The sequence below is a fragment of the Notolepis coatsorum genome (assembly GCF_963971535.1).
Source record: "Notolepis coatsorum genome assembly, chromosome: 8".
Classification (NCBI taxonomy): Eukaryota; Metazoa; Chordata; class Actinopteri; order Aulopiformes; family Paralepididae; genus Notolepis; species Notolepis coatsorum.
Window position 1 is genome coordinate 86,478,069 of NC_140172.1, and position 12,089 is coordinate 86,490,157.

Genomic DNA, 12,089 nt, shown 5'->3' on the forward strand with positions numbered 1-12,089 from the left:
AGGTACCGGTTGTCTTACTAAGTGTGTGTTTCAGAGTAATAAAGCAGGTACTGGTCGTCTCACTAAGTGTGCTTTTCAGAGTAATAAAGCAGTAATAAAGCAGGTCATCTTACTAAGTGTGTGTTTCAGAGGAATAAAGCAGGTACTGGTCGTCTCACTAACTGTGTGTTTCAGTAATAAAGCAGCTCGGGCTAGGGTTGTGGTAGCGACTCTTACTAAGTGTGTGTTTCAGCCCCCGCCCCAGGTAATAAGGCAGGTACCAGTGGTGGTGGCGGTGATGCGGCAGCGTCTGCGACGGCATTAGTTTCCACATAGTCAGCGAAGGCAGCGATGTCACTTTCTTTCCCCACGATGATGCAGAGCGGCGCTCCTAGCGGAACGTCACGACTTCCCTCGGCTACCAAGATCTTTGCCAGGTAGCCTTCTTCCATTACCTCGAAGCCTAGATACAAAAAACAAACCTGTGGTGAGACCAGGGTTACTAGATCATTGTCATTTCAAAACTATTGTGTACTTTGATGACTTCATTAATAAAAACACAGCAGGAGGATAACTATTACGCTCATAGTATTACTGGTTAACATTCCATTTATTTTCAGTAAGTATTACTATTAGGCTGGTGAGGTATACAGAATATTAATTATAATATTTTAATTGTATTGCCTGTATATTTATTGTAATGTAATTATAACCGATTATAACTGCATATAGACCCTCATCTGAACCTTTATTTACAGTTTATTTGTCTCATATCTTTATATTTAGATTCAAATTATATTGTTTAGATGGTTTATTCTTCTGATACTCATATTCAGATTGAATATTGCCTATATTTATGTATTCATCTATATTATTACCCTGCCCATACCTGTACCTCCCCTCCCCATGCTGCCCGAATTTCCCCAAGGGGATCAATAAATGAATATCTTATCTTATCCCTCTTTGGATACTGTGCCCTGTACATTTAAAGTATCATCACTGCCTAGAAACATGAGATTAATACAGAAATGGAACCATCTAGCTGGAGCCCTCATTCAGTGTCACTGTGACTACGCTTGCACTTGACTTCATGGTACAGTAACATCTCCAAACAAATGAAGACAAAGCTCCAGACCTCCCAAAATAAACTTGTGAGACTCCTGCACAACCTTCACTTTAGGACTCATCTAACGCCAGCTCACTTTAGCAGTCTGGGATGACTTGGGTTGAGGAAAGGGTACACCAGCTTAAAATGCTTCTGGTTTTTAAGGTACTCAAAGAAACGGTCCCCAAGTACCTAGTAAATCATTTTAATAAAGTAGGAGATGTCCACAAATACGCCACAAGAGGGAGCCCCACGGACATGGTCCCTCCAAAAGTCAGAACATGCATGGGGAAAGATTCATTCTTTTTTACTCTGCTACTGTGATGTGGAATGCCCTGCCAACATTGCTAAAACTCCTGAACTCTCCTCTCGGATTTAAATCCGCCCTAAAAACATGGCTCAGCAGCAACTCAAATTGGTCTTAATTGGGTTTTTATTTCTTTTAACATTAGTTGACTGTATGAGTTTTCGGATTAGGTGTTTTTGTACTTGCATTTAGGGTGTCCTGTCTGTGTACATGTTCGTTCGTGTTTTTGTGCCTTTTTATGTTCTATGTAAATGGGCCACAATGTAAACAATGCTTATTAGTGTGTGTGCGTTTGAACGTTTGCATGTTTCAACCATACATTTCCATTTATAAAAAAAACTCCTTTAATAGTGGGGGTCGCGGCTCTCGGACACCGTTATTTCGGGGGTCACGGCCTGAAAACTTGGGAACCCCTGACCTAGAGGACCGGAATAGAAGGTGCAACGTTAGAATTTACGGCTTGCCCGAGGACATTGAAGACGATGCGCCGATTCTTTATCTCAAAAAGATGATTTCACAATAGTTTCCGACCGTCCCTAAACCGGAGATTGAGCGGGCACATAGAATATTTAGGAACGGCCCCCCAGAGAAGGGCGAACGTCCACAAGCTTTTATTTTTTGCTGCCTGCGGTTCCCTACATGTCAGGCTATTCTACAGGAGGCCAGGAAACACCCTCCAAAAGTGGGTAATTATACCCTCAGATTCGCCGCGGACTTAAGCGACCATACCGCCAGACGTCGCAGGGCCTTCTCTAAGGCTATGGGAATTGCTCGGGAGAAGGGCATAGAAGTCTACCTAATATACCCAGCGACTATGAAGATCAAGAAGGGCCGCGGAGCTGTCTCCTGCAACCACCTATTCACGTCACCATCCGAGGCGGAGAGGTTCCTTCGATGCGACACAACGTCTCCCCGTCCAAGGACGGTGAGCCGGCCCCGGCAGAGCAGGCGACGGGCGTCGGGGAGTGACAGTCCTCGGAGCCTTGGTATGCTAAGCGCAAGCTATGCTAACTATCGGGCTCTTTCAGCTAACTCTAACGTTCCACTCGCCTAGCACGGCCTTTCGGTCCAACAGAACGGTAATATTCATGGTTTATCTACGCTGTATATTTCCAGAAATAGGTATGCACATTGACTATTTTCAAGTATAATTCAGACGACTTGTGCTTTTTAACGCATTGGTATTTTTATTGTCTGAGCATTGAACTTCGCACTAGACTTCGCATTGACTTATGCATATTGTCTTTTTTCGAGTTTGCACTTGGACGAACTATGCTTGATAGGTTTCACTCAAACGAACTATGTGCTAACGTATCTGCCGGTCAAGGGGGATGGCCCTCTCTTGGTGGAGCTACCTACGTGAATCAGGATAACAGGCCTTGAGCCTGATTGAGCTAAGCTAAAGGCATGCTGGTTGTCCAGCTCTCCTAGCTAACATTACCGCTGCCACGTGTCTACTATGACTTTGTTGCTCCGGATGAATGATAATGCTTAAGGTTTGTATCCACTGGGTTTATCTCAATGACGGGTACGCATGTTGCCCTTTTCTCTAGTTCATCTCAGACGAATTGTGTTTTAATGCACCCGTTGTTATCGTCTGCACTTTAAACTGCACATTGAACGCTGCATAGATTTCTTCTCTCAGTTGAGTGAAGTGAGTTCTTCTTTTCTAATTTGTTACAATATACCTTACAAGTTATTAGTATGGTTAAAACTTTGAGTGCCGGGACACGTCTTTTCACGTCTTTGCTGGCCATGCTAAAGTTGCCGGGGGACGCTGTACAGCGTCCTTATATCAATATTTCAAAAATCTGCGATCGGATTCATTTTCCCCCTCCGCTGGCCTGAGATCCACCAGCAGGACCCACTGAGCTCTCTGGCGGTTCAGGAGCGCCATCTGGTGGCCGATCGGCGCAATCGCCAAACAGGATGTTGAATAGAGGTTGTCATGACGACCGTAGTACTTCCGGGCGCTCGCTATAGTTCATGTGACTCTGGCTCGTCACGCTACACGGTGATCGATTGGCAATAACTCGATAAACAACATGATTTGGACGTATATACCATTATACAAGCTGGAGATGGACCGGGTAAAAATATATCCCATAATAGGAAAATGTATACTCCACGCTCATCGCCCAACGGCGCGAGGAAGATACTGTAAGATTCAGCGTTATTTTTCAATGTCTTCTATACTAACTGATCTGATGAACATATGACCCACATTAGATGAATGGTATAATGCTGCCCACGGAATTATAAATGCCCCCTCGGCCATCCGGTCAACATCAGATGACGTGTAGTAACTTCTAGAACCATGTCCAGTTGGATTTTTTTATATCGCGCCGATTGCCATCAAACTGTATTTCATCATCAATATAATGCATTTGGGGCTATATATCACGTTCTGGAGAAAGCTGCAGAAAGAGATGAAAATATACTTATACATTAGACCATACTTTACTATGAATATGTGAATGAAAAAGTTTAACGTTGCTACACAATGAACAATACATATAGGACTTTGAATGGGCCCTAATAATGGCAATGTAGCAATAGAATTTAAAAAGTTATAGCCCTGCAAAGAAGGGGACTTTCTCCATAGACAAATAGCGCTGGCAACCTACGGTTGATAATGAATTTAACCCATGGCAGCCAAAGTGTTAAGATACATATTGTTGGGGCGGTCAGGTGGCGTAGCGGAGATTGCGCTCGTCACCAACGCAGGAGACGCTGGGTTCGAGCCCAGCTCTCGGCTTTGCTACCAGCTTGGCTGGCCGTTCATACTAATACAATTGGCAGTATTAGGGGGTGGGAAAGCTGGTGGGTGGGAATCTGGCGTTGTGGACAGCGACGCCTACAGGTCAGGTCTCGGCACTTGCTAAGCGGGGCAGGACTTGTTGGAGATAGCGTGCCCTCCCACTCGTTACACTCCACCAATGAGAGTCCTCGCTGCCAAGTGGAAAGAGCGTCACTGGCTTGACGGCGCACGTCTCGGAGGAAGCGTGCGTTCGACATCAGGGCACCCTTGTACCGACTCGTAGGAGAACATGCAAACAACAACCAGGTAGGGGAGGGGGGGAATTGGCACAACGACTAAATTGGGACGGGGAGAAAATCAGAGAAAAAAATAGGAGAAAGAGAAAGTAAAAAAAAAGAAAAAAAAATATTGTTGTTGTGGTTGCTGTGCTCGGTCAGGGTTGACCAACAAGTATTTTGAAGGGGTGGAGGGGGGAGGGAATGGGGGATTGTGTGTTTTTTTGTTTTTCTTTCCAGTTGACTCGCTCGGTTTTATTTTTGTTTTCACGCTCACGCTCGGTTCTCAATAGGACCTTAACAAATAGATATGTATCTATTATGGTGTTCTACTCCAAACGAATTACATTCAATCATACTGCAGCCTTTTTAGACTATGGCTAATTTGAACATATTGATCTGGAATACAGGGGGTCTCAATATACCGCATAAACGCACAAGTGTACTAACGTGGCTAAAAAGGAAGGAAGTGGACCTTGCATTACTGAGTGAAACACACCTTTTAATGGTGGATAACACAAGACTGGCAAATACATTTTACCATAACATAAGTTATTCTTCTTTTAACACCAAGGCCCGTGGGGTAGCCATAATAGTGAAGCGGAAATTGAATATTAAACTGTTAGATGTGTGGTCCGATGCAGATGGTCGAATCACTATTGCTAAAATAGAATGTTCGAATCGAAAAATTACGCTGATTTCCGCTTACACCCCTAATTTGTATGACGCTAACTTTTATGCTGTACTCACTGCAGCAATGCTGAAACTACCTGATTACTCATTAACAGTAGGAGCTGATTTTAATGCAGTTTGGGATCCATTGATTGATAGGTCCAGTCACGCTGAAACCTCTGATCAGAAGCAAGCTACCACAGCCCTACAGGCCTGGTCTAGGGACACAGGGGTAATTGATATGTGGCGATCGCTCAACCCATCTGCGGGAGATTATTCCTTCTTCTCATTGAGACATAAGACTTTTTCCAGGATTGATTGTTTTTTCTCCCCCACAGCTCTTTGATAGCTTTGATGTTGACTTATTGCCCATAGCACTTTCAGACCACAAAGGTATCCTACTTAAGGTTTCACTCAGTAAAATAACGTCCCATGCCCCTAGATGGCGCTTTAACTCTACACTTCTGAAAAACGGGGAGTTTAACTTGCAATTTAAAGAGAAGCTCACTGAATTCCTGCAGTTTAATGCTGGCTCGCTACAGGATCCCAGAATTTTATGGGATTCGGTTAAGGGTTTTATCAGAAGTAACACTACTCTCTTTGCATCTAATCTCCGCAAGGGACGTCTCTCCAAGCTGGTGGAACTGGAAAAGCTTCATGCCACGTTGATCTCTTCATTGCAGCACAACTACTCTAGTCGACTGGAGCTTCAAATTAAGGTAGTGAAAAAAGAGATTAACTCCATTTAAGACAAACAATCTGAATTTCAAATGCACAGAACAAGACAGCACTACTACTTTCACGGTTCCAGACCTAGTCACCTACTAGCTATGAAGATTTTTATTCCAACCTGTACAAGTCAGAGGTGGTCTTTGATCATACCAAGCTGAAGGATTTTCTTGATCAAATCAACCTACCACAGATCTCGGAAGATAGTGCTAAACTGTTAGCTGCGCCTATCACGCTAGTTGAACTTAGAGAGGCGATTGCAGATATGCAACGGGGCAAGGCTCCCGGATGGGACGGCATTCCACCGGAACTCTATCTCACATTCTGGGACGTACTCTGTCCCTTATTACTCTCAATGATTTTACACTCAATCAAAGAGGGCAATTTTTCCAGAGATGTCAATATGGCGCTTATATCTGTTTTACTCAAGAAAGATAAGGACCCCACCGAGTGTGGCAGCTACAGGCCCCTAAGTCTCCTCGGAGCCGATCTTAAGCTATATGCCAAGGTTCTAGCCACCCGACTTCAAAAACATATGACATCTCTAGTTCACCCTGATCAGACCGGCTTCATAAGAGGCCGCTTGGTTACTGACATCAGACTGTTACTACACGTGATTGATGCCAGCAAGGATGTTGCAGTCCCTACAGCGGTCATGTGCTTGGACGCAATGATGGCCTTTGACAGATTGGAGTGGTCTTACTTGTGGGCAGTTCTTAGAAGGATGGGGTTGGGTGAGGGTTTCATTCATATGATCAAAGTTCTCTACACAGGGCCCTCGGCCATGATCTTAACAGGGAAGTTCTGCTTGCCACTCTTCTGTCTCGCGCTCTTCTAGACAGGGTTGTCCTCTTAGTCCCGGACTTTTCATCTTATCCCTCGAACCTCTAGCTCAATACATAAGACAATCCCAAATTATATCTCCTGTTTCAATTCAGGATCACCATATCAGCTTATACGCGGATGATGTACTCCTGTTTATGCAGAATCCCTCTCTCTGCCTCATCTTCTCAATGTGATAGATGAGTTTGGCAGCCTATGCAGCTTTAAAATCAACTGGCCAAAATCTGCTTTTCTTCCACTTAATGAGCCTGCGAAGGCTACCATCCTACCTGCAAACATACTTATGGTGGAGCACTTTAAATGTCTCAGGATTGAAATATTCCCCACTATTAGCCAGACGGTAAGATATAATTACTCCAGCTTGGGTGACAGGATTGCGAATTACTTCAACAGATGGTCCAAATAAAAGAAATCATTACAGGCATGTGCGTCAATAATTAAAATTAATACTTTAAGCAGAAGTAACTTTATCAGCTCCATGCTACAGTTACCTCCTCCTGTTGGTTACTGGCAGAAATTGCACTCTGCCTCATATAGATTCGTTTGGAACCATAAACGTCCGCGCTTGAAGAGATCAACTGCCCAGAGGAGTAAACTCGATGGTGGGTTAGCATTTCCAGACTTTAAATATTATTTTCAGGGTTTCTCTCCGAGACCTCTGATCACTTGGTTTGACGCTCAAGCAGCCGTGTCTTGGAGACCATTGGAGGAGAAGATTGTGTCCCCATATAGACTTCAGGATATTGTATATACCAGGGTTCGAAATTAACGGGGGCTTGGGGCAAAATGCCGGCGAAAATTGACCAAATGCCCTCGAAAATCAGTTAAGGGGGGCAAGAAAAGCCCCCGACAGTTTACTAATTATATATATGCTCTACAGTGCGAGCATTTCCCCCGTATTTGCCCCTAATAATATGTGTGTGCGAACCGTAAAAATCATTTACTCGCAGTGTGCGAGTGAAGATTACAAACAGCTCCGCTGGACTGAAATTCCGTTTTTGGGTGGAACGTTTGTTGCAAGGAGGGAGGGAGGCGGGGACCGCTGCGTGTTACACACAACACAGAGAAATGTCCAAGCGTCTAGCTGCTTCGGTGCGTCGTTAACGTTAACGTCGGAAGAAATTCGCCACTAAGCCCTAAATTCAGAGCAGCGCAGTATCCTAATGACTTTTATGCTTCAGTCGATGAGGTGTTTTGCAAATTCTGTCAACATACCCCGTGGACTGGACCCGCAAAAACACGTGCGAAGATCACTTCAAAAGCCATGTCAGGAACAAGCACTGTGCTTCCCAAAACACACCAACTCTCTAACGATGATCTCTGGTGATCACAATACATACAGCTAGAGGGCGAGGCTAATCACCGACACTATTGTGATTTAAATAGCTATGTAACGTTACAGTACATAGGACTATAGATGGAAATGATAGCTTCTTGCTAAATCTGGTGCACCCATCTACAGTATTTGCAAATTATTGTCAGTAGGCCTACACTGTCCTTTATAAATGAAATAAACTAAAGGTGCATAAATTATGCATTACTATATTCCATCACAATAGAATATATATAGCTAGGCTACTGACATTGTGATCACTTGAAATGTGTATTTTTATTTTGTCATAATATTATTTGAAAAATATTGTGTAAAATTGAACTGTATTTCTGAGTTGCAGCACTTAAAAACATTAAATGGACTTATATCTTATTAAATTGTGGACATTTATTCATTCCCACTTATTAGACACTATTTCTGATGGTAAAATTGGCGTAAAAGGCAAAATACAGAATTCTGAAATATTAAAATGGAAAAAAGTTTAATGGAATTTGGAAAATAATAAAAATAGATTTCATATGGCTCTACCTGTGTGTGTGTCTCGCTCTCTCTCCCTCTCTACATCTCTCTCCTGAACCTATTTAATTCAAAAGGAACACATTGATGGACAGTAGCTATAGTATAAATTATAGCTCAGTTGTAGCTGTAACAGAATAATTGTATTAACTATTAATTAACTATTATTCAATAGCGTTTCAATTATAATGAATTAAATAATTGTATAAAGAATTTTCAATGTTCTGTCATCTAATAATATATTCCATTGCCTTTCCTATCTGTATCAAAATCAAAATGTTGGTATCATAACAACATACAAAAGCAGCTTGACAACCGATATCCTTTGCATTTAGTAGTAGGCATGGGCCAATTAGTGATTTTGGTGGTATGTGCTATTTGCACAGATGTTTAGCCCTTGAATTAATGAAAACTTTATTTAACAGATTGCAGAATGGGTACAATACAGTACGGCTCAATACACACAATTGTTAAGGGGATGCAGACCAGAGAAAGACTTTCGTCTTGTTTACATCAGGGTCCCCCATTTTCAATTCATAGTGTGCACACACACGCACAGTATAATATGTATGTGATAAATAGTTTGTTAATAAACTCTGTTACTTGAACAATTTTCACTGTGCTCCTAAATTTCTTTGTGTGCTCCTCCATTTTTATTTAGATTTTATTTATTAACATTTTATTTAGGAGCACATGTGCTCCTTGGGAAAAAGGTTAGCGTAGAGCCCTATATATGGAGACATTAACATTACGTTATCAAACATAGGGACGAAGACTGTAAAAAAAAGTGTCAACAATGTTTTATAATCTTTGTAAATTTTTATCATAAAAATTCTGTGCCCCCGAAATAAAAAAAGCCCCCGAAAATCAATTAAGGGGGGCAAAAAAAGTCCTGAAAGAAGAGAAAAAAAAAAAAAATAAAAAAATTCTAACCATGGTATATACCAACATTTCAATTAAGCAATGCAAATTACGATTTGGCCCTCTTATCACACATGTGATCCAGACTTGGTGTGACACCCAGAAAGCGTGTACTAACCGCCATAAAAGGCACACGCATTCCCCTCTATTTAATAACAATTTACTCCTCATCGGACAACAACCTATTAGGTACCCTAGATGGGAAAAGAAAGGCATCCACACGTTGGGGGATATCTTCGATAACTCTGGTCTCCGTTCTTTCCAGGATCTATCCAAGGAATATGATCTCCCAGGAACCTCCTTTTTCTTTTATTTACAAATAAGAGCAGCTCTGAGATCTCATGGCGTTCCAAGGGACGTTCCACTAGAGAGTCACCGTTTTCACAAATTATTTTATGACAGAGACATCGAGAGGCTTCGTTTCTGACTTTTATCGGCATTTACTTATGTCCTCGTATAAGGACATCCGCCTGGACACGATTTGGAGAAAGGATGTCCCGGAGTTGGATGTAGATTTTGATTGGGATGCAGTCTGGGAAAATGTTCGGCTATCCTCACGCAACCCAGATCACCAACAGATTCATAAAAATTTTGTTCACAGGACTTATTTGACCCCTAGAACAGGATAGATAGACAGGGGTTCTCAACCGTTCTGCTGCCAAGGCACCCTGTGTCCAATACAATATTCCAGGGCACCCCTACATACGATAAAGACTTTTCCCCTCCGTCTTTTTTGCTACAATGATTACAAAAGTGCTTCCTTTCAAAATAACGTTTATTTAAAGGGGAACTATTTTACTATTTCTTTCACTATTTGGGCACTTTTACACAATTCCTGTGAGTCTATGGAACACCTCTGTAATATATATATTTTTTTTATTCATTGTTTTGTATTTCTAATCAAGTCCTCAAAAACAGCATTTTTCTACCTCAAGATCTCGAGCAGTTTTGAGCTGTGTGGGCTCCTGGTCAGGGTCCAGCCACTGTGTGGAGCTCATCTTCTATCTCAACATTAACATGCAGCGGTGTCTTTCTGACATCACATATCGCGCACATTTTCAAATGACTCAGTTCAGTGAGGGTGAATATTGTGAGAGGAGAATTGGAAGAATGCGCCAATATGAGAATTTTGAGACATAGATCATATTAATAATAAGTTAACATAGCTAGGAAACAATGCTAAACACTCAAAAAGGCCATTTATAAGATAGTTCCCCTTTAAGTGCTTAGTACTGTTGACATTACACTGCTTGTAGTAGTAAATCAAATAGCATATTTGGATAAGTTTGACCATTTCTCAAAAACAGAAAATCATTATTTAAAAAAATACAGAAAAGGATAACCAAATTACCATTTCTCAAGAAATATAAATAAATACAGAAAATAAGCACTTGTTCACTCAGTGGACATTTCTAGCTCAATGCGAGGTCTGCTGCTGCTGGCTAATAATAAGGTCAATACATGGGGAGATCTTTGACAAGGCAACACACATGTCATCCTCAAGGCTCAACTTGGCCCTATATTTTGTTTTCAGAGCTGTCATGGATGAAAAGCCAGCTTCACACAGATATGTGGTGCTGAATGGTATCAACACCTTATTAACTGCTGCATCATGAGATACTTGGTACTCAGCACCACACTCAGACCAAAATGTTTCCAGGGGCACAGATTGATTGATCGATTTTTATTGTGGAGTAAAAGACCGCATCCAAGGGATAAAAACATGAGAAAGAGCAAGCACTTATTTCCATCATGGTCCCTGATTTTGGACATGGACAGACATCATAAAACATAGAGCATCATAATAAAACAGCATTTTAAGTGTTGCCTGGTCCAGTAGTTCCCCTTTTTTCTTTCGAATTTCGTTTTCTGGCAGATTTTAGTGTGGGCTTTTTTAGCCATGGCCTCTCCTGTAAGATGTTTCACTTCACTGAAACAAGCTCTCCAGGTGGTATCAGATGAGATTTCAATGAGTTCTTCCAAGAGTTTGGATGGAGATGTGTCAGGAAGCTTTGTCTCAATGTTCTCTGTAAAGGGGTTCTTTATCCAGAGTAACTTGGTGATCCGTTTCTGTGTTTCATTAAATAATAGTTTTCATGGCGGTCAGGTGGCGTAGCGGAGATTGTGTTCGTCACCAATGCCGTAAATGCTGGGTTCGAGCCCAGCTCCCGGCGTTGTCACCAGCTTGGCTGGCCGTTCACACTAATACAATTGGCAGTATTAGGGGGTGGGGAAAGCTGGCGGGTGGGTCCTGGGCGTTGTGGACAGCGACCCCTACAGTTCGGTCGGGGCGCCTGCTCAGCGAGGGTAGGATCTGGAGAGAGGTAGTCCGACCTTCCACACGTTACACTCTCTCAGTGAGAATCTGAGCGGCCAGGCTGGCTGCCGGCTGGCTGCACATGCGTCGGAGGAAAGCATGAGACAGTCTCCGGCCTCTCGGACCAACAGTAGGGGGGGTGCGCAACAACCAGGAAGGGGGTTGGGAATTGGCATAACGACTAACAGTGGGATGGGAGAAAAATCGAAAAAAATACTGGGGAAAAAGATAATAAAAAAAAAATAATAATAATAATGGGTTTCAGGGGCGCCCTCGTGGCGCATACCATAGTGCCTCGCGCACCTACGCGGCCGACCTGGGTTCGATCCCA

General features: G+C 42.5%; 1 protein-coding gene across 1 annotated transcript in view; it reads right to left on the bottom strand.

The window, feature by feature from the left end:
- Positions 1–12,089, bottom strand: part of dlat (dihydrolipoamide S-acetyltransferase (E2 component of pyruvate dehydrogenase complex)) — a 68,713-nt gene that overhangs the window by 22,475 nt on the left and 34,149 nt on the right. The window contains exon 6 of the mRNA XM_084320644.1: positions 261–442. Coding sequence (XP_084176770.1) covers positions 261–442 — 182 coding nt within the window. The remainder of the gene's footprint in view (positions 1–260; positions 443–12,089) is intronic.